This window comes from Myotis yumanensis, unplaced genomic scaffold (genome assembly GCF_028538775.1).
Source record: "Myotis yumanensis isolate MYYU_CA2020_CCGP unplaced genomic scaffold, mMyoYum1.0.hap1 SCAF_8, whole genome shotgun sequence".
Taxonomy (NCBI): domain Eukaryota; kingdom Metazoa; phylum Chordata; class Mammalia; order Chiroptera; family Vespertilionidae; genus Myotis; species Myotis yumanensis.
The window spans coordinates 15968481-15994924 of NW_027223759.1; the positions used below are offsets into that span (position 1 = coordinate 15968481).

The following is a 26444-nucleotide window of genomic DNA, read 5'->3' on the forward strand; positions in this document are numbered from 1 at the left end:
GTGAGAGATGATTCACTTAATATATTTTTTTTCTCTCTTAGTCCTTTTAAACATTTCTCACATGCTTTTTCCTCCCCCTTATTTCTGACAGGCTCCAATGTTTTCCTGGCCCCGACTGAGGGATGCTGACCCCATCCTGAGATGTGAGATGGCTTCCACTGGAGAGGTAACTAGTTAATGATAACAAACACTTTCATAAAGTCTACTTTGAAATTTCTGGTTTTCTGATCTGAATATAGTAAAGTAAGTTAGTAAATAGTAATGAGGACACAATCTTCTGTTATTAGAATAAGTCTGAAAAGGGCTTAAGAATTTTGAGCTAAAGAAAAATCTTTTACTTTTGGGGACCATATTCTAAAATCAACATGTGAATATAATACAGGTATTTCTAATTGGTTTCCACATTACACATTGAGAATAGCTTTCAAATATCTTCTGGGTCTTTCTTTTTATTTTAAGGTTTTCAGGTCTCTCTGAACCCCTCCCCCCATTAGATTAGTGGATTTTTACTAACAAAATGTAAAATAGATGTGCATCATCAGAAAGATCATGGTCCTAAATATTGTGCAACATGCAAATATATGCAAAATTTTAGAACGACTTTCAAAGCAACTTTAACCTCTTGGGGATTATCTAAAAACTATAATGGGAGTGGCCACTGGATGTCCCTCTTCACTTGTGTTGGGACTCTGTCAGCTGAAGGTTTTTTCAAGAATGTGAAATGTGTTTCTTGTAGAGAGCTGTCAGATTCTAGAAAGTTCCCTACATGTCAGTGTCAGGACATTTTATGAATCACCTAGCTCTTGACAGACTCACCAGATACAACCTTCACATTCTCATCCATGCACGCAGGACTGTCAATATTAGACTGTGAGGCATCATTGCTTCCTCTTGGTATTGAGGAAAACCTGAAAGGGGAAACGTTTAATTGCAACAAATGCGTGATGTTTTATATGGTTGCCTGGTTACGACCATGGTCTTCAATGAGGAACCATGTGAGACAGGAAGGCAGGCAGTGAGGAATAAATGGCTATCTTGTTTGTATGTGGATGGATGACTGTATTCTCTTAGCTCCTTGGCTGCTTCTTTTAATTTATTAGGTGAGAAAACCTAACATTAAAGCAAGGGGCCTCCATTCCATTTCCAGTCATTGAAAGAGACTCTCTTTGAGTTTATCTTGAGCCCATGGTCCCTCAGTAGAGGGGCTATTTTCAGCTGGTCCACGGCTCAGGTCAGGGAGAGACTGTTTTCCTTCACGCCATTTGCTCTGGTGTGGCAAATCCATGTTCAGTGCCGAAGTCCATTCTGCCTCCAGACGTACATTATTGGTGTTGTTGAATTATGGAAATATGAAAAAATTAGAAATTAGGCTCTCCCTTTGTTATATCTGTTTCAGAAATATAAAAAGATAATTCTTCTTCCATTATTAGAGTCATATTTCCAAGTGTCACTAAGTCTGATGTTACAAGGTCTATTGTATAAGCAAAATCTGAATAATAATTCTAGCTTAGTGCAATATCAATTATGTTTCAAAAAGGCATTTTCAGTGTTCAAATGGCTTATTGAGGGGTGGAATGAACCTTTAGCTCCTGATCTAGGTAAGGGCATTTTATTTTCCTTGTGGTGAGGTAAGGATATCGGTCCTAATCTTTACTTGAATATCTGACTACTTCATATGTTTTTCGGTAGAAAACTGCTGAAACCTCTTATGTGCTGTTGTACTTCTATGCACTTATGATGGGATGGCCCAGGTTCTTTCATTAGAATTTGGGTACCATTAACTTAGGTCCCATTAAGTTAGTTGGCCAGAACTTGACCAAAGAAAATGTTTACTGTGGAGTATACAGGGTGGGGCAAAAGTAAGCTTACAGTTGTTCATATGGAAAATAATACACTGGTTAATAAATAACAATGCAAGAATAAACTCTGTGTTTCATGTACCTGCAACTGTAAGTCTACTTCTGTCCCACCCTGTATATTGGTGGTCAACTGAAGGTCAACGTGATTTGAGAACTTTCCTTTCATAGTAAAGGAGTCATTTGCTTAAAGAATGAATTTAGCCATCAGTGTTATTTACTATAATGGTGGTTCTGTACCTGAGCCAAATGATGATGTGCATGGCAGAATCTACTCCCATCCTACTCACATATACCGCTTGTTCTATAGTTATGCTGGCCATGTGACTTGTAGTTATATTGTAGTACAATTATGGTAGATAAAGCCTCTATATATTGTAACGCTATATGTTAGTTTGGAATTGTTTTTTATTTATGGCTGCAAGTTTCAGGGCTAGCAGTATGGTATGTAGGTTCGTTTTATGGAAATTATAAAAAACAAACAAACTCCTTTGAGATTTTCATGGATTTATTGAATTGCTCAGAAGGCTTTCTCATACACTGTGTGAAAGGACTCCTGAAGGATTGATCAGCAGTTATGCATTTGTGCTACTGACCTGTGAATTCATGCACTGTTGCATAGCATACACAGCATACACTGTTATTTAAGCATTATGTCAATTTAACATTTGGTAACTCACCGCATTATGGACCAGAAGCTGTGATTTGTATCCAAATAATTCATGGTAGAATCCAGTTATGTTGTTCCGTGGAGTGCTGTTGGGTAGAGAAAGAATTGCTTATTCATTCATTATGTTTAATTAAAAACATAAGATACATCTGCCCTGGACAACCTTTTCATCCCTGAATTCCGATTGCATGGGCAATTTAATAAAACCTGGCAAAGGTATCTATGAGTAAAGTGCTTTCCATTTGTAGTTGTTTTTCGGTAAAGGTGGTTGACTATTTGCTTCCTTTTATTTTATCTTTTTTTCATTTATTCTTAACAGGTTGCTTGCTTTGGTGAAGGTATTCACACAGCTTTCCTAAAGGCAATGCTTTCCACAGGATTTAAGATACCCCAGAAAGGCATCCTGATTGGAATCCAGGTACGTGGTCTGTGGTTGTATGCATGCCAGTGGGCACATGCTGGGAATGGCTGGGGGCAGGGACCTTACTTATGGTATCGAAGAGGGAGGTTAATTTGAAGTTCCTCTAAAGAAAACAGCAAGTTATAGAGAGAGTGGTCATTTTTCTCTATATGTTCCCTGATTTTTGCCTTTTTCCACTGCAGTGGCCAATACAAGTAAGCGGATAAATAAAAAAAGACAGAGAAAAAAAGTCTCTAGTGAAAGGGAACTTAGGGTGCCTTTGAAAGGAATCTCCTTTATTCCTTGGTTGCATCTTGTCTGTATGTTTTACTCTTAGTTTTCCTCCTTAGCCTTAAACGTGGGCTTTCCAAAAGGTTGGGTCTTCCCTCTTCTTTCTCTTTCTATGTCTGTGTCTATTTCTATCTCTTAACTTTCCCCTTTTCCAGCTCATCTATGTATACAATATCCATTCTCCTATCTAAAACAATCAGCTTTAAATCATAATCCTCAGCCACCTCATATTTCCAACAGTGTGGTAGATACCTCTCTCTGGTCTCTCAAAACTAACACATCTCCCCAATATGAAGTCATATTATCCTTATCTTGACCTCTGTTCCTTCCTTTCTTACACTCACTCATTCACATTTCAATTTTTACTAAATGTCAAAAATTCAAAGTTGAAGAAGATGGGGATTATTTGAGAAATGTTCTCAGCCTAGCTCTCCATGACTGATTGTAAGTTCTTAAAGGGCAGTGACTTCATGGGCTTAAGAAAATCAGCAGATCCCACAGACTACCATGGAGGTTCTTCAAATATTATTATTTGGTAAGCCTTCTAAGTCAAAGCAGGGTGCCATAATTCTAAGTGAATAGCTTCATATAAGGAAAAGGGCCTTATTGGTTTATTATTCTAGGCCAAATATCAATCTTACTGCAAAATGGTAGTCAGGAACTTCTATTACCACTCCTTGGAATAGTTATTGCAAGAATGTAAAACCTGTTCTGTTTATAAGTTTCCTGACAAATACTAGATGCTTCCAAAGGGTCATTCTCTTTCTTTTGAGAGTAGTAATTCTTGGATCCTTTGCAAACAATAGCTGGTCTTATATGTCACCCCTGCTGTACTTTTAATAATCTCAAACCCTGCATGGTTACATAAAAATCATTAAAATATAATTAGAACAGTACCAGGTATTCTCAAGCCAGTGGGTGATTATTATACATGCCATCTCATTAGGGTGTCTTAATATCTGCAAATTAGACCCCGGAGACTGGATGGGTAGTGGCCTTGGAGAAGTTTCTGCAAAGAGTAACTTGGGATTTTGCTTTATAAAGGTGCCACAAGGGTGAAGGTGAACAGTTAGAGCAGAGACTAACAAGATGACTTGCTATTGCAAATCTTAATGGCAGTTTAGAGACACATCCCACCGTATGAGAGAATCATTATGTTATAAATGGGTATTAAGAATTATTAAGTTGCAAGTGTGAGAGTTTTTGCCCAACTTCCAGTTATGGCTTAAAGTTTAATGTGAGGCCTGGGGGCCTTCAGAGGAAGACCATGCCCTTAATCCCCATCTTCCCAACTAATCATATAGTGCTCACATTTTAAAATACCAGTTTAAAAAGGCAGTGAAGTATAAAATTGTGCTTTGTTTGGTTCTAGTGCTGCAGGGAAATGTGAGGCAAAAATTAATTTGATCCCTATAAAGTATTTGTGCAATTTTGGCATCAGGGAACATAATTTTTGCTTTTCAGGGGAAAAAAGGGGAGGGGATTGGAGAAAAAAGAGTTTTCTTAAGCAAGGGATTCTGTCCATTGGGCTTCTACCTTTCCATGTACTCTTTTATTTTTAACGAAAGAAATGCTCCAGCAGCTACATGAGTTAAGAACTTTCTCCCTGTGCACGAGTGCATAATGTTAGAGATTTAAATATATATGTATTTTAATTACAAAGATACAAAGGAAATATTTAAAGAAATATTTAATAAAATATTCACAGCTGTGCTAAATTTGATCAGCATGCCAGTGGTTCTCAACCTTGGCTGCACATTAGAATCACCTGGGAATCTTTTTAAAATCCTGATTTCTGCACCTCATCCTCCAGAAATTCTGTTTCTTTGTTATGGGGTGGGGCCACAACATTAGTAACAAAGAAACAGAATTTCCGGAGGATGAGGCCCAGAAATCAGGAGTTTAAAAAGATTCCCAGGTGATTCTAATGTGCAGCCAAGGTTGAGAACCACTGTCAGCCTTCAGAGATATATAAGAATCACTGCCTGATTTACTTTATATGTGAGGCAAGGAAAGCTGCCATCACCAACAATTAATGCACAGGCTCACCATTATTATATGAAAGGCTTTCACTGATAGTGATTTTAAAAATATGTAGTCATAAATTTAACACAACAATATGACAGAATATATTAACTAGAGAGTTACTACCCAAAAAAGTTACCGGGCATTTCTTAGCTAGAATGGGACCAAATCTAATCAAACTTTTTACCCAAACTTCATAGCAACTGTGGGCAAAGTAATTAGGGTTCTATATCTCAGGATACGCTGTACTTTTAAATATCATTTTATTTAACATGATTCCACTAGGTCAGAAGAATTCATATAAACTCATTCAAATATGTAGTCAAAACTTAAAAGTATCTAAAATATAGAAATGAGGGTTAGAGCCAGTAAAAACAAGGGAAGGCATTTAGGTGAGTTATATAACGAAGCTCTAAGAAAGAGAGTCCACAACTGCATTTGAATTTCTTAAGACAACAATTGATTAAGCATGGGTGTGGCCATCACTCACAGTTAGTTTGCCCCATCATTCCTTCATGTATAAATGGGAAGGATGGTCAGTATCTACTGCATTTATTTGAGGCAAAGGTCTTCTTTTCTCTTCATCTCTCCACCTGGACCCATCTGCCTGCTATGAGTAGAACAATTTAATTGAAGAAACCTTAATGTATTATTAATATTTTACAACAGGTTATAAGATAAAATTAGGGGGAAGAGAACTACCGATAAAGGTAAAAGGGACTCTGAGCCAGGAAACATTTTTCTTATTGTTGGTGGTTTAATATATATTTTAAATAGTAATTATTACTAATTAATATCAGCCTCTTCAAAACATTTAGTAAATAGTTTTTTTTTTGGGGGGGGGGGCATGCATACACTCATTGGTGTTATTGTAGTCTTCTTAACATTTTTTTTTCATTTTCCTCCTCTTTCCCCCATAATTCTTTACACACAGACCCCCTGTGTCTGCCCTTCCAAGGTTAAATCCTATGAGTCAAGTTACCCAGGAAATTTGAAATATTTATAACATCAACCTGGTGTAACTAGGGCTTTGGAAAAAAATCAGGATTTATATTTTGTCAAGGGATCCTTGTCAACTTAACTACTACATGCACGCTGTCTCTACCAAGAGGCTTCCTATAGGCATGGATGCTAATATAAGAAACACATAACGCAGGTTTATATGGGAACAGAATCATCTTGGATTCCCTTGTAGTGTTTCCAGCCTCTTTCATCCCATCAGGGTTTATTTCTAGTTGCTAGGAGCAGGCAATCTGCCTCGTTTTGAAGTTTTCTGGAACACCCTTTAACGATAAATGATTTACTCTAGAGTAGATCAAGAGCCCTCGCTGTTTGTTCCCCTCTGATTGGGCTATTCAGCGATGCTTGTGGAGAGGCGAGCGCCATCCGGACAGCTGCGCTTTGGCATCAAGCAGAAACATAAAGCAAGCATTTTATTTGAAAAAGACGACTCCGAGTGACTTGAATAACCTTTTATCTTCAAAACAGAATCATTAGGAGCAAACGTAGTTGTCAATCCAGACGCCCCTGTAGGATCCACAGGCATTGCACAGTATTAGCTTGGCTTTTCTGTTCTGTGGGCAAAAGTTGGAGTAATGTGAAAATGATAATTGGAGGAAAATATAAATATTAAAAGACTTTCTTATAAACATGTTCCAGGCAATACATCAGCTTGTACTTCTCACCTCTAGTTACAAATGGTTTCTTACCCAGGTATTTCCAATCAGCTATTAACTCTGGGGCCGCTCAGATGCAAGCTGACAGCTGTAATTTCTTTCTGTAGAGAGGCTGTTTCATGTGTCACAAGTGTTCAATACATGTTGGATAGAAGTTTATAATGTGGCTATGAAAGCCAACACCCCGGACCGGGAGGCAGAGTGGTTGCCTGGCTGGGAACTGCCAATACTGTCATGTAGGATATTTATCTTTTCCAGCACCGAACCGCTCCATAATGGGGTTCTGACTGGTGTGTGCAGACCTTAGAGGACTGGCTGACTTATTTGACTTTAAAAGGGTGGAGAAAAATATTACATCCTAGCACTCCTCCCTCAACATTTTCCACTGTGTCTTTGGCCAAGGATAGCGCCTCTTCACCTCAAATTATAAAATGAGAGGAAGATGGCCCCCCTGTCTCCTATGCCCTCCCATTCCTAGACTCCAGTGTGTCTTGGAATCACCAGGAGGGTTTGCTGAAATGCAGATTACCGGGATCCACGCCCAGAGTTCCTGATTCTGTCGATCTGGGGTGGGGTGTAAAGTTTCATGTTTTAAACAAATTTTCAGGCGATGCTGCTTTCCCAGGGGACCATATTTTGAGAAACACTGTACTTAAGAAATGGTATTTTTAGGAAACTGCTTCAACATTATATTATCACATGGCCACATATTATCAGTGACTTTTTGCTAGAGGAAAATTGAAGAGATTGGGAATAGTTTGTTCAGTTCATGGTTAATCTATTCATTAGTCAATAAGTGTTTGTTGGATACCTTTATGTTGTGCCTTCCAATGTACTTTGGTGCTTACTTAAGTCTGTTCTGTGTTACACACAATGTAATGTTCCAAAATTCAGAATGTTTAGAATATTTCATGTATACTTGCTGTATTTCAAGGAACTTTAAACATGAAGAAAACCTAAAATGCCATCTAATTCAGTCCCTTACTTTCTGCGCAGAATCAAATGTGAACAAATGAGTCCTATTCTTCTGCTAACCTGTTCTTAAAGCGACTGCCACATAGCTCATTAAACTGCCCTAACACCACTGAGTTACTCTCTGATTTTATACTTTTTTTATTTTATTTTTTATGTCTAGCCATGAGCTTCTTACAGCTAAGCCCATTTCTTGTTCTTTGGTCCTAAGCAGAAGTGGAAAGCTACTTTTCTGGGCATGGTTACAATTCGTGTTCTAGGCTGTCATGAATAACCCTGCGCCTGCCTTAGCTGAGATCATCCAGTTGCATTTATCTTTTCTATTTTCTGATAGTTTCCTGTCATAAAACTGCTGTTCTGGGAGTGAGAGGGCCTGGATCTGAAAGAATTCTATATTTGAAAAGTCTTTGGGATCTTTTCTTAGGATTTAGATGTGTTCTCAGAAAGCCTCTGCAAGTAAATATTAGGAGGTTTTTTGGGCTGGACATTATCCAAGTTGTGCAAGGATTTTGCCATGTTTTGTTATTATAATTTGTAGTTTCTCTAAAGTTCTAAAATAAAATTATATCCATGATTTTTTTCAACCATTGCTAATATAATATAACCATTACTAATGTAATAGATTATAAACATTTACCAAAGTAACCAAATTTGTGCCATCTGTGTATAAGCTTTTTACAAGGGAAAACAGCCAAAATGCTCTCATTTAAAGCAGAATAGGTGTTTTAAACTTTGTATACTGTTGCATGCTTGTTACTGTATACTCATGTTTATGAGCTTAAGGTCATGGGCCCATTCTTTTACTCTTTGCCTTAGAGTAAACGCAAAAGTGAGTTCCATATGATTGACTTATTGCAGGGTGCTTTGCATGATGCTAGGACAAGGCCTCCTTACTTAAGGGCAGTTCAAAGTTCAAATTTGAATTCAGCAATTAGAACGGCTTGAACAGGCAAAACATCCAGCAAGGCGGACTTGGCATTGAGCTCCTAACCTAGGTGTCTTTAAATCCTCCCTGATCAGAAAAAGGATCCGTGCAGACCTGGGGTCTATCTGTATCTACAGACAGAGATTAAGTGGATTAAATAGGGAATAGAGGAATTTGAGGGCAAGGTAAAAAGCAAGAAAGCAGAGAGTAAGACAATGCGGATGGAATTTTATCTATATTGGAAAATAAATAAGCACTCCCACTTGCTATAGGACAGTGGTTCTCAACCTTGGCTGCACATTAGAATCACCTGGGAATCTTTTTAAAATCCTGATTTATGGGCCTCATCCTCTGGAAATTCTGTTTTTTTTGTTATGGGGTAGGGCCACAACATTAGTAACAAAGAAACAGAATTTCTGGAGGATGAGGCCCAGAAATCAGGATTTTAAAAAGATTCCCAGGTGATTCTAATGTGCAGCCAAGGTTGAGAACCACTGCTATAGGAGTATAGAGGATAAAACTTGTCATCTTTAAATAGAAAACACCTGGAAATGTCTGGCATTACCTCTCATGGTGGCATGAGAGAATACCATATTACATATGACTAAATAAAGAATATGTATATTTAGAAAGTGAATTGTATTAAATTCCTTTAATTTCAGCAATCATTCCGTCCAAGATTCCTTGGTGTGGCTGAACAATTACACAATGAAGGTTTCAAGGTATGTAAATTTTTTACAAGTTGTTTTCTGTTAGCATTGAACTCTCCACAAAAGAAATATTGAAACATCTTAGAGAATTAAATAGATCAAAATATATCCTAACTTAATAGTTTCATATCTTCAGTGGAATCAAATAATTAGAAAGACTAGTTTTAACTTTAAAAAATGTATTTTTATTGATTTCAGGGAGGGAGAGAGAGAAACATCAATGGTATGCCCCCTATTGGGGATCGAGCCTACAACCCAGGCATATTCCCTGCCTGGGAATCAAATCATGACCTCCTGGTTCATAGGTTGACTGGGCTAGTTTTAAGGTTTAGTACATTTATCACAAATGTAGAATGTTTAGCTTATACAGAATTGGGACGCAGTTCCAATGCATTTCCAAATATTTCCTCTTTTTCATTTATCTGTTCCCATTTGTAGTCATAATTTCCAGCTGTTACAGTTATAGGCAAAACTTCTTGCTGTAGTAGTGTCAACAATAAACATAAAGGAAAAAAACCTTCTTTGCTTGAATACATTTACACAAAGCCTGGTTTAGTTATTAAATTTTTTTTATCACAGCAAATAATGCAGAAATATTTGAAGTGCCCATGACTCCGGGTAGTGAGTCTAAATCTGTATTCATGGGATCGCATTGCTTCTCATATTCATCAGTTTCTTCTCCTTTATGTTTCAAGTGACACGTGTGTCCCAGCAGGCTTTTTTGCTTCCTGAAAGCCTTCCTTGTGATCCAGTAACTGACTTTTCCATTTTAATCACAGCTCTTTGCCACAGAAGCCACGTCAGACTGGCTCAATGCCAACAATGTCCCTGCCACCCCAGTGGCCTGGCCGTCTCAGGAAGGACAGAATCCCAGCCTCTCTTCCATCAGAAAGTAAGAACTGGGCAGAATTGTCTGCGATAAGGAAGCAGTGTGTTAGGAATACTTCATCTTACCCCCTTGCAAGTCTTCTATACGTCCTCTTGGGCAACCAATTTCAAATGAGTGAATTTGTGGATGATAGTCAAGTTTCATTCTCGTGAACTCTGCTATCACTATGAACACATAATGCCATATGTGCACATGGTGATACGTAGCATCTTCAAAATAGTTCCTAGTAAGGGTGCTTTCCTTGACACTGATGTCTCAAGTTATGAGAATCAGGGGCATGAAGACTGTAACACAGAACTTTATCTTTCATGTCAAACTTATATTATGTATATATGTGTGTGTCAAGTACAAGTTTGACCAGCTGTCTTTCACTGAGGTTATGCTTCAATGACTCAGTCAACTTCTTGAGCACTTGCCACATGTAGAAGAAGACTCTGATGAGAGCTATGATAATGTCAGTCATTGGATTACTTAGTTTGCTATTCTTTGATCAGGTGGGTGTCTATGCCTTAGGCTATGTTTCTAAGACATACTAATTCAGCACGCTGTGTGAGCCTTCCAGAACACCATTACATAAACACAGAACTATGTGGCATAGGCACATAGGAGATAATTCTCAGGGATATTACACCTCATTGAATGGCTAAATCACACCAAATCTATGCACTATACTATTTGTTAGAGCTCCTAAGAAGGTAGCTATAAATCATTATCAAATTAATAAAAGGGCAAATTTTTCAGACCTTAGTTAGACTTCCAGTGATGTTATAAGCTCTCGCTTAGAGCTTTGTAAAACAATAATTAGCATTACTTCATGCCTTTGACATTTAAATGTCTCCTTTGTGTGTAGCAGCCCAGCAAGAGAATGTGAAATGGTTTAACTCAGAATCAGGTGACATGCATCCTTATACCATCACCGGAGAGGCAGGGGGATGCAGGCATGGAAAGAAAGTTAATCTGGGAGTGGAAATATGGGGTGGGGTGAACTTCAACTCTGGGGAATCACCTCCTTGTAAAATAATTAAATACCTGTCAAATTACCAATTCTTACTGTGGATTGATAGCATTTTAAAGAGAAAACCAACCTTTCCATTCATTTTGTTAGACTTTAACCAGAATTCTTTCAAGAGTGCAATAATAAAATTATAACCCCCCAAATAGTGTAATGTGAACATTTACTTTGAGGAGGACAAATGGCAGTCAGCTCAGTATGGCATTGATTCAAATGGCCAAGAGAGTTATTTACGTTAGTATTTTAGAATTAATTATAAAATATACATGGTCACCTGCAAGCTTTTGTTTGTTTTGTTCATCCTTCCAGACTGATTAGAGATGGCAGCATTGACCTGGTGATTAACCTCCCCAACAACAACACCAAGTTTATCCATGATAATTATGTGATTCGGAGGACAGCTGTTGACAGTGGGATTGCTCTCCTCACTAATTTCCAGGTATATCCTTTTTCTCAAATACAGGCTGCATGAGGATTTTTATTTTGGTGCCTCCCTTAAGAGTGTTTATCGATCTATGCACATCTCTCTCCTACCCTTCTTGTAACATTCAGAATGGAGAAGGATTTCTAAATAGAATCTAAAATCATGATGCAATTATGGTAGGTCATGGCCTAACTGAGACAGCTGGTGATCAAGCAATTGAGATAATCAAAAGCCACGGATAGCCATAGCTCTCTCATTACTCATACAATTATCCTTTAAATAAGAAGTGTGGTGTGGCATGGAATCAAGATACAAACTTTTATTCCATTGAGTCTAAGTGAAAGCCACCCCATAAAAGCAACAGGTTAATGATTGAAGATCCAAGATATATGCAAGCACTTGTTCAATTCACCGAAAATGATCACATGAGGCATGTTCAGTTCTGTGTGGATGTGACTCCTCAAGTTCTTTATTACAGGAAAAGACTATTCTTTGAGACCCATTATCTTTCTGCCCATCTTATTTTTTCCCTGGGTCAGTTTCAATTCCTATTCAGGGGGTGAGGAGTGGGGAGGGTGGTGGGATAAACTCACTCATGGTGATGTCTGAAATATAGCAGAAAGTCCCCATTACATAAAAGAAAAACATTTCTTTATTTCATCTCATGCCCTTTTAAAAATTGGGAGCAGAAGCTGACTTTTCACTCCTGCTTCATTAAACATTCACTCTCATATCATCTGGGTTGCTAAGACTCCTACGCTTACGTTTTCAGGTGACCAAACTTTTCGCTGAAGCCATACAGAAATCTCGCACGGTGGACTCCAAGAGTCTTTTCCACTACAGGCAGTCCAGTGCTGGGAAAGGGGCATAGAGAAGTGGATGCCGGCTCCATCCCCAAACCAACCGCAGCCACATTTTATCCCGAGGAACTGATTCCCAACTTCCTTTCCCAGAGATGAATGTTGATACCAAACCTTATTTCAGTTTACTCATTTATGCCTTAATGTTCTTTCCTGTCACCATTAAATTGTCGTCAGCCTTGCATAGAGTCCTTCCTCAGTCACTTGTTCTTCGCGAGAATGCATCTCTCTGCTAGTGCCTTATTTCCGGTGGCCAAGCTTTCCCGCGTGCTTACTTGCAGCTAACATTTTATGGTGCTGATGAATGATAATCAAGGTGGAAGAAGTTGCTGCTCTGTCTTCTGAACTCTTTCTATGTCAACTTCACAGACACTATTGTCGTTTATCAATAGCAGCTGCCACCTCAGGACCCTTTCACCAGGCACAATACTCTAGAGCTTTGTTAAAATGAAGCCTGGATTTAATTTATGAAGCCCTTCATCCTGATGTTTGTTTATTGCTCCTTTTTAATAATCATTCTATCTGGTTCATCCAGGAATATCATCCTTCCTCCCCACGATACTGAATTTAAGAAGTGTGACAGAGGTCTTTAAGCAATAAATTTCTTTAAAAGACACTAGTTTGCAGTTTTGGGTTTTGGAGGATGTCAGCAAAGGGTAGATACCGCTGAGGTGGTTTTATTCCTGTTGTTCTTTGGAATTTTAACCTGAGCCAACTGAAATCTTCAGATTTATGCCATTTCCCTGCCCTCCCCACTGCCTGCCAATTTTGGATACACTTGGGTGTTACATTCATTCCCTTCAGATTATGGATTCTGATGATCTACTGAGGCCCACACTGCACTGTGAGTTCCACACATTTTAGGCACAAGGTCCCCTTCCCATCTGCATATAAGAAAAGCCCTTCCTTAAGGCAGCCTTTGTATCTTTAACCTTTTTGTGTTATTACAAGTGCTTTAATTGTGAACTTTTAAATAAAATACTGTTAAGAGGCAATGACATTGTACTCTTGCATTTATTTACTTATTTTATGTTGATGTATCTGATGAAACAGGGTTTGAGGCCAAATAATATCACTTTTTCATTTTTTTTTGTACAAAGTAATATAGGGTATGAACAAATGAATATCTATACTAGTAATATGCTAATTAGACCGGATAGACCAGACGTCCTTCTGGACAAAGCCACGATGGCGGGGGCGGAGGCAGAGGTGGTTAGGGGCGATCAGACAGGCAGGCAGAGTGGTTAGGGGCGATCAGGCCAGCAGGCAGAGGTGGTTAGGGGCAATCAGGCAGGCAGACCGGTGAGTGGTTAGGAGCCAGCGGTCCCGGGTTGTGAGAGGGATGTCTGACTGCTGGTTTAGGCCCAATCCCTGCAGGACATCCCCCAAGGGGTCTCAGATTGGAGAGGGTGCAGGTCAGGCTGAGGGACCCTCCTTCCCCCATGCACAATTTTCGTGTACCAGACCTCTGGTTAAAAATAACGAAGCCTAGGCTGTTGCATTGTTTTTCTGGTCTCCCTCTGGTTTACAAGACTCATTAAAAATTTTAAAAGGAAATCTTTTGAGACAGCATGGATAGACCAGGAGAGCATTATGCTAAGGGAAGTAAGCCAGTCAGAGAAAGACAAGTAACATATGATCTCACTTACATGTGGAACTTAATGAACAAAACAAACTGACAAAACAGAAACAGAGGCATGGATGCATGGAACAGACTGACAGCTGTGAGAGTGAGGGGGGTGGGGGAACTAGATGAAAGAAGGTGAAGGGATTGGCCAAAGAACATGTATGTATAACCCATAGACTCAGACAACAGTGTAGTGATGACTAGAGGGAAGGGGGACCAGGGGTGGGTGGAGGTGGGCAAAGAGGATGGAAAATGGGGACATCTATTATAATAGTGTCAACAATAAAGACAAAAAAAAATTATTATGTGGTTATGTGATTATATACCACCTTTGATCCAGATCATTGCAAATATGTAGTTACAACCACATGCTGACTAAAAATTACCACGCACATATAATACACCATTAAATAACTAGCCTGTTATGGAGAAAAGTACTTGGATCCAAACAGAGGATCATCCATATTGCCTGGTGGAGACAATACCAATTACCACGGTGATACCATATCCTAGAAATACCACCTGCAATGTGACTTTATGAAGGTCCTAAGATAATGATGACATAATAGCTTATATCCCTTCTGTCTCAGGCTGAAATCAAGGTTTTACTATTTAATATAGACCTACACGAAGGCTTTTCAAATTCAATTTCTCCTTCTCTCCCCCTTGCTATCACTGTGAGATCTTCATTACTTCTTCCCTGCAATACCAGAATAATGTATTCCCTGATCATCCATTCCTTTACCTGAAAATATTTTATACATTTCTGCAATGTTTAGTGTGGCTATCCCATGATCCCTCCTACGCCTATTGTTCTTGGGCTTTTCGGATAGTATACTACTTGTCGCCATCATACCACAGCACTACCATAACATGAGGAACACCTGTTATTCATCAGGCATGTCTAACTTAGCATGACATAACCCATTTAATCTTCAAAATATCCCTCTGAGTAGGTGCTGTCATATTATAAATTAAGAAACTGAGGCATACATGACCAAGTCACACAAAATCTCAGTCTCATTTTTATGTCTTATATGCTAATGAAGATAGACATGTAAAAAAATCATTTCTCACAGTGAAGAGAATACTTAACTGGCTTAAAGAGATCAGGGAAAGGATTTTCTGGTGAAATGGACTACTGTGTTGTCTTGAACAGCGTGTTATAGTTCCTTGGGCAGACTAGAGGATAAGGGTATTCAGTTGAGGAAATGAGTAGTTCAGCATGGTTGGATCTCAAGGTATGTGTGGAGAGAAAGTGCTTGGGGCAGGTGTTGAGACGGATTCTTAATTGTGCATATTTAAACCACATGGAAGTTTTAAGACATTTAAATAATTTTGGACTTAAAAATGCAAAAATAAAAAAATATAGTACTGCCTTTACCCAAACTTACCTATTGGTAACATTTTATTCTATTTGATTTATTATTGCTTGTTCTATCTATCATCTATCTCACTATCTCAGTGGTTCTCAACCTTGGCTGCACATTAGAATCACCTGGGAATCTTTTTAAAATCCTGATTTCTGGGCCTCATCCTCCGGAAATTCTGTTTCTTTGTTACTAATGTTGTGGCCCCACCCCATAACAAAAAAAAACCCCAGAATTTCCGGAGGATGAGGCCCAGAAATCAGGATTTTAAAAAGATTCCCAGGTGATTCTAATGTGCAGCCAAGGTTGAGAACCACTGCTCTATCTAAACACGCAGAGGAGGAGGAAAAGTAAACTTTGACAAAAACTAAACAGGCTGCAGGTGAGCGATGCAGAAATGCCTCTCCTATGGTGAAACCAACAATTGCTTCCTGAAAGTCCCCAAAGTTTGAAGCAATACTTAAGGTTTGCGTTGTGGGGATTTAACAAAAGTTCTCAGTTTTTATATTAATTTGAACAGACTATTTGAAAAATATAGGAAAATAAGCAGAATTACAATAATTAATCAAGCAGCATTTTTTTCTCTAAACAAACCCTATGTTTGTTGCTGGAAAAATAAAGGGTCTTTGGAAAACCAAAGACAAGATTTACTATCTCCTTGGTTCTGAAAATGGAATTATATTAATGTTGTTTTTTTTTTTTATCTTCCCATTTTCTAATGTTCAAAAGCTTAAAAAGATTTAAAGAACAAGTAGCTAACGCACCGACGAGCTTTGGTTGGATGAGGGAAACGCAGGAGAGTGGAGGCACACTTGTATTCCGACTTGGCACGGCTTTGTCCTCTCGGAACATTTTTATTCTTCCATATAAACAGGTTAACACGTTTTTAAATGTCTGGATCTGTTATATATCACAAGTGCAGACAACCTCAGGTCTATGTCTGTAGAGCTTGAGTAGAAAATCGAAGTCGCTTTTTCCACACTGAGAATTTAATAGCAGGCCAGGGGGATCGGCTCTGTTGGGTGGGGGAACAGGAGCTCGGCCAGCTTGTGAACTGAAGAGGAATAAAGAATGATCCATTTATAGATTGAGGATTTTACGGCTTTGGAAAGGTAAGTAGACTGTTTTAACTGCACTTTTGTCAAACTTTCCTCTTAAATAGTATTCCCACTGGAAACTTTTGCAAACAGTACAACTGGAAACTTTAAAAACAGCTACAGCATTCATTTATCTCAGCAGCTGCAGGTATTTGAACCTCAGCTTCTACAGTGTCCACAGCTTCTTGAACAATGAAAATGAAAATTATCAGAGAAACAAAGTGCGTTGACTTCAGCTAAGTGCTCTGTAATTGCACCCCAGTATTACCATTTGGCTGCCGGGGTGGCCCCCTGCAGGCCCAGGTGTCATAAATGCTCACACACACCCAATCAAACCCACAGAGACCTTTCACTACATATCATTGGAGGCACCCATAGCTTGGTAAGGACTAGCTGAACTTAATTTCTCCCCTTCTTTCTCTCAAGGGTCCTTTCACAATTGTTATATATAAAAATCCTCCTTTTCTTAACGATATTACCATGCTATTTTATAAGAAGATGCTGCACTTGGCGAGTGGGAAGGTCCTGTGGCAGGAGGAAGAATGTCTATCCTCCCGCCGAGTGGCTCCCCGGGCTCTGTGAAAAATCGGTAGTAATTGTCCCTACTTCTCTTGTGCATAATGTAGGGTGCGAGGGTTCCAGAAAGAGAGTTTAAGTACCTACAGCTGCTGAGATCAATGTAGTAATGAGAGAGAAAAAAAACCCTCAGCAAGTCAAAATCAGCACCATTTGTGCATGCTTCTTGATGCTCAAAGATCATTTTTGTGTCTTTACAACTTTCATTTTTATAAAGGCCTTGTATCCACAAGAACACTATTGATTATTGACCAAAACAAAAATAGGCTTTTCTGGTAGCAAAGGTCCACTTTTCCTCTCCTGAAACTGTGAGCCTAGCTAATTATTTCTTTAAGGTGTGACCTAAAAGAAACACACAAACCACAGAGAAGTGCTTTGTTCATCAAAGGAGAAAACACCACCAGTCTCACAAAACAGCGTAAGATGTTTGGGTCCCCAAATAACAGTTTCCCACACAAAGCTCAGTGATGTTTGCAGCCATAATGAAGACAAGCAAAACAGCAAAGTGGAAAAAGAGGAAAGAAGTAAAAAAAAAACCCCCACAAAAAACCTCAACATGCATTAGTAAAGGAGAGAAATAACTTGAAACATGTATGTATTTTATTGATGAAGATACATTCGAATATCCAGTGTCTAAATGACTATATATATTTTTTTTATTCTAAATTTTAAGGGCATTGTGGAATGTCTTTTATGGCCTCTCTACCGCCTGCTGTTGGGAGACCTAGAAGGAGAAAATATGGCGGGATTTCGGGGTCGTTAGCATAAGAGAAATATTTTACTAAATGTTTTCTATAATCTTTACAAATGTTCACAAAGAATGATGCAAATGAAATTTATATGGAATAACTTAATTTGACTGTAACATTTATTTTAATCTCGCCATTCAAGAGGATTTACATATAAATTCTTTAAAAAATGTTTTCTAATTAAATTGAATACATAGTGTCATATCCTTTGCCAGGTTTGATATACTTTCTTTCCCTCTCGTAATTAAAATATATAGGGAGCTGCAGGGGAAAAATAGGGTGGTTGCAGTTAAAATGTGAGTAGCAGTTTTTAGAGATTTTTAAAACCATGAGGCATAAGCATTTAATGTAAATGAGGCTCATACTTTATTCATTGTATCAGAATAAGATGAAGCATAACTGACTTGACTTTCCCAACATTGGGGCCTCCAGAGCAAAAAATTACCTTGTGCTGAATCTATCATTACGTGCCTTGTGGTACTGTGTGGAGTCCTGTTTGCCTCAGAAGTAATTCACTAACTCTAGTGCCTGGTTCTGTTGAAATCTGTGGGTATGTGGGGACTTGGGGATTTCTGAATGCCAACAGGTGGTACATTGTTGACTGACTCAGCAGGGAATGGTCCCTGCCTTACCTTGCTTGCATTTTGCTATGCTAACCTCCGTGAAGACTGGTTTCTAACAGATATTCTCAGAAGCACATGAAACAACAGGTTCTTGGGTTATTGTACTCATGCTAATAATGTCCACATGATGAAGTTGGTTTTAATCAATGATGCTTTTTTGTTGACTCATGAAGATTACCCCACTATACATACTTTCAGATTACTCAGCATCTCTTTTTCTCGAACCTAGCGCTGGGAGCCAATCATGAGTTCTGGTGCTCATATAGGTACTAGTATATGGAAGGTTCAGCCATATTTGTTATTGATTTTTGCATTCCTGGAGTGTCATTATAGTAGATGTTTAAAACCAATGAATCCACACAGTTTTGATTCTAAAAACTGATTGTGGTGAGAAGTGTTTGATCAGAATGACTATGTTCATATCCTTAGTTACAGGTTTCTATTTCCTCTCTTCATTACCAGGAACTTGATCCAGTTTACACTGGGCCTCCAGTTTTAATTTTGCTCTTCATGTATTCCGGAGGCTGGGGCAATCTGTAAAGGAAACACTGATAAACACTAATTTTCCAAAATCTTAAATCTACTTTCTCTCCAAGACTATCATAGATCAGTAGAACTATATCTTGGTTATTGTTTCAGTAATCTTATGAATGCTTGTGTATATCTCCTTGTCCATGATATTAAATAAGCATGTATTTATCAACCTCTGAAAGTTGTATTTTTATCTATTCCTTCATTTATTCTTTCTCCATTATCCATTATAGTTTCATCATGACCACCTACCATTCCTTTTACTTCTTTTTAATTTCTTATTATAGAATATATCACACTAAATATGGAAATGCATTTTTGACAGAAAATAGACAATTTAAGAATATGTAGTTTTTTGAATACAGTGTCTCTGCATCACTTTTCTTTAACCCTTCAGTGCTTTAAATTTATTCACTAATTTCACAAACACATTTTGGGTAACTACTTTAAGTAAAATAAATTAGTTTTGTACTCATGAAACTTACATTTTAGTGGGGAATGCAGATAGTTTTTAAAAATTATGATAATAGAGCTTGATTGATGCTGTAGTAAAGGAAGTTTAGGAATTACATGAAGACATGCCAGGGCAGATAGGGCAGGCTTCCACCAGAAGCAACATCTAAGCTGAAACCTGAGGGATAAGTAGAATTTGTCCAGGTGAAGAAGTTGCAATGTGCACACACAGTAGAAACAGGATGCATGAAGACCCCGAGGCAAGGAAAACAAACTCTACTTGAAGAGTTGAAGGAAGCTGAGTGTGACTGGAGCATCAAGCCTGTGGGGTGGATGGGTAGGTTAGGGAGATATCACACTAAATCATAAGAGCCCTGTAAGCCATGTTAAGGTGTGTGAACAATTGTTTTTTAAGGATACACGGAAGCTGTTGAAGTGTTTTAAGGTAGGAGGTGATATAATTCGATTTGTATTTGGGAAAATTTACTTTGACTGCAGAATGGAGAATGGATTAAATAAACTGGGATTGGAGGCAGAAATAAACTAGTTAGGAGATATTGCAATATTACAATGATCCAGGGGAGGTGGGGAGCGAAGGGGAAGGGAATTAGATAATTAAAGAGAGAATTAAAGAGAGAGAATAGCATGATGTTTCTTGGTGCTAAATAACCAAGAAATTAGAGAAGATTTGTGATTGAAAATGGTAAGTTTTGTGTTAGGCACATGCATTTCAGGTGTCCATGAGAGGCAGAACAAAAATGGTATATAGTTAGTGGAGCCAATCTTCTTGGGTTTGAATCCAGGCTCTGACATTCAGTAACTGTGAACTTTTGAGTAGATTATTTAAATTTTTCATACCTCTGTTTTCTCTGTAAAATGAAAACAATAATGCCTACTTTTGGGTTTTGGTGAAGGTTATTCAGAGAAAATGCAAATTAGGCTCCTGGAATAGTGCTGGGTACAGAGTAAGTGCTAAGCATTAGCCATTATTGTTGTATTGTTATGATACACCTAAATAGAGATGTCCAGAAGGCGGTTGTATATCCATTTTTAAAGATTGGAGAGAGATCAGTTATCATTAAGTACATGTCTTACTGAATATCTATTATATTCTGAGGATGGGGGTGAGCCCTAAAAAAGGACATTCTAATAGTTATCATTGATCTAGTAGCAATGTTAACATGAAATTTATACAGTGTTAAAATGTTTAAAGATTCCTGAATAATATAATTCTAGGAAGACAAAATTGCAAATTATTATTTCTCTTAGTTGATATGTAAAAATATATTTTACCCACGTTATACTATTTGGACTAAGATAGCATGTTTTATGTTCTGTAACATTGGGTTAACCCAATTTAAAATAACTGATATGTCTATCAGAAATGATGAAATTAACTGAAAAAAAAAACTATAGAATTATAATGGGTAATTCAGTTGCACAAATTTGAATTTCTGGAGTAGACTCAGGGACAGTTTGGCGGACAGTTCTCTGTATGATGGGATTGGACATTATACTTCTTCACACCATGACATGCTATGAGTTTCTGGGCAGTGTGGTTACTTTGATTTGAAGGGTTAGATTATGGTAGAGGTGGTTCCGAATGAGCCCAAATGTAATTTAGATTGTTATAGGAAGGAGTGATGGCACATTGTAGTTGGTAGTCAGACAGATATTTATTGGCATGGGTTAACTGGCAGGGCCACTATTATTTTAGGCTGACAAATAATAGTAATGTTATCAATAACAGTGAATCTATTTTGAGCAGTGACTCTGTATCCTGTGCTGTGCTAGCAGTTAAACTATGTGATCTTATGTTAATGCTCACACCATTCCTAACTTACAGATGTGGAGAGAGGTCAAGTGACTGCAGGGTCATACAGAGGTAAAGGGAGGGAGTACAAGAGAAGCAGGAGATCTCAGAGAAGGTGGAGCTTCAGAGGAGACCGTAAATAAGAGCAAGGTGGAGATCAAAGGAGTTGAGAGAGGAGGGCAGGGGGAATGGACAAACAGATAAAAGAAGAGTTGGATGTTGTCTGAATACCTATTTGGTCACAAGAGCTGATTTTGGATCCTTGATGAAAACCTGAGTTATAGGCACAAGCTGGGGGAGCTGGTGGCTTTCAGTGGACCCAGACAATGCAGAAATCTGCCAGGACAGCAGTCAGCTTGTATGGACTCATTCCTGAGTATGTTGGAGACGTACTCTGAGGGGCCAGTTGTAGGGGAGAGTCAGTGCTTATTTAGCTTGATCACTATAGATAAGGTGAATCTGCTCATAATTGTGAAATGACTTGTTTAGGGCCTTGGGACTTTAGGATTATGTGATGATAGAATCAGAATGACAGGTTTGATTCCCTTGTGACAGAGCCAGATATCATACCCTCTGTGGTTATCCGCTGCTGCATAAAAACAAACAAACAAACAAACAAAAAAACCCCAAAGCTTAAAACAACTATTGTATTATATCCCATAATTATGTTAAACAGACTTTGGACCAGGCTTTGCTATGTAATTCTTCTGCCTTTGTGACACTGGTTGAAATCCTTTTTTGAACTCAGCTGGTAGTTGGGCTGGTTTTGAAGGTCCAAGATGACATCACTTCCATGTGCAGTGCCTTGGGAAGGAGGAGTGGAAGAATGAACCCCGCTGAGACTGTTGACCAGAGTGCCTACATTTGGCCTCTCCAACATGGTGGTCTCAAGGCAGTTACACATCGTAAGTGGTAGTTGGCTTTCTCCAGAGTAGCATTTTGAAAGACCTAAGTGGAAGTTGCAAATCTTCTTATGACCTACCCTTGGGATTCCCAGAATGTCACTTCCATTTGCACTAAAATCGGTCAAAAACATCACTAAAGCCAGCTCAGATATGAGAGAGGAACTAAACTCCACCTCTCAATCAAAGGAGTAGCAAAGAATTTGTAGCCCTATTTAAGTGATAATGCTCCCTAACTTTAACTAGATAACTTGCGAATCATTTCAATCAATCCAGAAGTCTGAGGACCTCTGTGCACAGTCACCATCACAGCCGTAAACGCCATTCACAGTGCAAATCTCATCAGCCATGTATGAACAATATTTTCTTATTTGAAATACATCTCCCACAGCACAAAATAATATTTGCTGTTGAATGCTAGGTGGTACTTAAAGTCAACTGGGGTGAAGATCTGTAATAATAGTAATTTTAACTGATTCAAGAGCAAATAAAAATCTTTGCTGGAAACCTATTTGGATGAGGTTTAGGAAAGAGATAGGAAGTTCCGAAGCAGTTGCATAGCTAGAACTGGGAGCAGACTGCGTATGTTTGGCAGTAACTGTTACTTTGGACATGATCTACCAAAGAGCCCGTACATATTATATATATATTCTTATGATATTGACTGTGATGCTTTACAAAAGTAAGCACATGACAAACTTTAAAAAAACAAGAGCACATGCATGTGTACATCCCTTTCTACCCTCTAGTCAAGTGAGAGTATTGGACTATAAGGATTAAAACCAGGGTTCTTGAGTTTAAAGTCTGACTCCATCCCTGACCTGCTGCATGACTTTGGGCAAATTATCTAAACTCCTTGTGCTTCAGCTTCCTAATTGATAAAGAGGGGGCAGTAATAGTCCCTATTTTATGAACAGTGGTGCAGGTAAATAAGATAACCCATGTAGACTGCTATAGAAAAGTACCTGGCCCATAACAAAAATTCAATAAATGTTAGTTCTTATAGTTACTTTTTAAGAATAAACTGCTGGTTTCTGGGGACAGCTTAATCCTTTGTGGGTAGAAGGGTCATCAAGTGTATAATGTCCTTGTTAATACACTTTCAAGGGATGAAGTTCTCATTCACAAACAACAGTTGACCCACTGTTGAATCCGACAAAATCAGAATGAATTTTGAAATCTTTTGCCCTCTTTGCACTCTCAAGCTCAGAGATTAAAAAAATTAAATGTAAAGACAAATATCCAGCTGTTCAGAGATAGAGGGAAATATTTTTAACAGATAGTAAAGACAGAAGGTCTCTAAGGTACAGAGAATGCCAATTACATAAAGACATCCAAGAGTTTACTTCTTAACTAATAGTTTTTCAAAATACAGGGACTAAAGTGAAGTCAATGGATGTATTTGATATACCACCACAAGGCAATGTTATACCAAGTCTACTTCACTAAAAATAAAACTGTATTTAAAAAAATCGTCTGTTGGAAAAATAGCCTCAACAAATTTAACTCACTAGCTACAATCAAGAAAAAGCCTATTAAGCATAATTGGTGAGTTCTTCACTTTTAAGAATCCATAATTAAGTTTCATTGTCTTGTAAGTGATTTGGATTAATTACGTCCATAATAGACTGATGCTCATTCCCCACTTTAAGGGAGGAGATAGCAGCTTCATGGAACCGAGTCATTTATTGCCATCCTCAAGCATTTTGTTTCCTGCCAAGGCAAATCTGCTGTAAAGCTCCAGTTCCTCTTAGGATTTACTGAAAAGTGACAGGTGTTGATACACTGGTATCTTTCTCAACAGATCCGAATGAGCTAAACAAAATGACTTCTCTACCCATTTAGGCAGAAAAATAAATGGGGAGACCAGCTAATGAGGGAATGTAGAGTTAGCTGGACTCTCAGCCTTCCAAGCTGTTGGCAGCTGGAATCAAAAAAGGAATCATGCAGACAGTTGCTCATGTTTATGGCTGAACATGAAATTAGAAAGATGCTTCATCTTCCCCACAGGTGCAAGAACATATAGTTATTAATTACAGCAAAACACATTTATTGACAACCTCAAGCCTACAAAATCTCACACTCAGCAAATGGCTTTCAAAGTTCATCCAAAAAGCACTTTAGAATCAATACAAAAGCATTGCAAAGTTGATGAATTGGTGTCTAGTAAAATTCTGTATCCTGAAAGCATGGCATAGACTGTCTCTTAATGTTTATGGAGTTGAACATCATCAATACTTTCTTTGTTCTTGTAGTAAACCTATTAGACAACAAATTTCCTAAATTCCCATTGCTTTTATAGGTATGATTCCAGAATATTAGGAACTGGTTTGTTTTTTAGAAGTTTTAAAAACAATATTACCCCTTCATCGAGCAGTTTGTTCATTCATTAATTTAATAAAGGTCTATGGAATACCTATATGTGCCAGGTACTTTGGAGAGAATATATACATATACAGGGACTTACTATATCTATACTATGAAACAACTAGAGCATACTATAAGACAGCATTTGATCGAATGCTGAATTGTAACCAGTGGACTTTAAGAGCTACTTTAGTTAAAGGATTTGCAGGAGAGAGGAGCCTGAGGTAGGCTGTCTACAGACATCAAATGGACATACATATTTTATATATTTGTTCTTTTTTATCTGACTTGTCTCATTCTAAAAAGGATTTGAGAAAACTTACAGAAATACATACAGTGCAATGTGTTAAGATAAAATAAAGAGATGGGTAAAAATGATACTATGCAATAATTCTAAGACTGCGTTCAGGACTCCAGATGTGCACCCTAAATTTCTTTTTCATTTTTGGAGGTGGATCTGAGATTTGGTCCTGTGTTTGTCAGCCAGGGATAGAAGCAAGATAGGATACAAGTGATATATGATCCCAAGTCAAAGCACACAAGTTATTAATTGATCTTGTATGTAAGTATGCAAGATAAATATCCCCTATAAATCCTTCAGAGGAATGCTGAGGGATATAATGAATTAAATCCTCCAAATTTTATTATAATATAAAAGCTAGTTTTTATGGCTGCTGTCCCTCAATGTAGGTCACTACTCTGATAATCTCGCTTTATTTATTTATTTATTTAAGAAATATTTAAAATATTTATGGAGCACTTACTCCATGTGGGACACTGTTCTAGACACTGAGATAGACTGGTAAACGAGGTGGATAAGGTTTCACAGATGACATACCACTTGGAATATAGGTGACCAACGGACAAATCACTAAACTAATTTTAATAGTGATAAATATTATGAAAATGATACAACATGCTTAAGTGATGGAGAGTAACTAAGAGACTGAAAAAGGCCTCTTTGAAAGATGATAATTGAGGCACACTTAAATGATGAGAAGAACCCAGTCATGACACATTTAGGAGGAAAGCTATTACAGCATAGACAACGACAGTTGCAAAGTCCCAGAGGGGAAAACCAGTCTTGGTGAGTTGGAGAGATAACCAGAAATGTGGTCTGAGTGAACCACAGTGAATGAGAGAAGGAGGCATACTAATTTACAGAAAGACAAGTGGATTTTATCCTAAGAACAATGGGAAACAGGTTATATGATTTGGAATATCTAGAAAAATATGTATTTGAAATCATCTTTGAGTTTTATTTATCATCCAACAGTTGTAAAGTATTGAACATCAAATGATTTGAAAATATTTTCTCTGGCAAACCTTGTAAGTCAGAAATTCAGTAAAGGTCAGGACTGTTCCTCACTTCTAATGGCTAACTGAATTTAGGTAGAATATTTGACAAGCCACATGATGCCAAAGCAATTTAGTGTCAGGCCCATTCCAACAAATGAATGAAGGGGCACTCAAGTTTCCAAAATTGTATGTCAGAGAACTCTATAACATGGTTAAAATAATTGGAGTCTGAAAAAGAGTCAAAGCAGATGTTCCCAATTGTTTCTGGTAGTCATAAACATATCAATAAGGCAACAACAGAACGCCTAATATTAATCAAAGACAGCT

The 26444-nt window shown here is 38.0% G+C and overlaps 1 protein-coding gene across 4 annotated transcripts in view; it reads left to right on the plus strand.

Moving 5' to 3' along the window:
* The window catches only part of CPS1 (carbamoyl-phosphate synthase 1), a 155561-nt gene extending 141856 nt beyond the window's left edge, over positions 1 to 13705 (plus strand). For all 4 annotated transcript variants that reach the window (XM_070422051.1, XM_070422049.1, XM_070422050.1 and 1 more), the window contains exons 34-39: positions 92 to 166; positions 2846 to 2944; positions 9478 to 9537; positions 10305 to 10417; positions 11736 to 11865; positions 12623 to 13705. In XM_070422051.1, coding sequence (XP_070278152.1) covers positions 92 to 166; positions 2846 to 2944; positions 9478 to 9537; positions 10305 to 10417; positions 11736 to 11865; positions 12623 to 12721 — 576 coding nt within the window. In that variant the 3' untranslated portion in view covers positions 12722 to 13705. The remainder of the gene's footprint in view (positions 1 to 91; positions 167 to 2845; positions 2945 to 9477; positions 9538 to 10304; positions 10418 to 11735; positions 11866 to 12622) is intronic.
* Positions 13706 to 26444: the final 12739 nt, after the last annotated feature.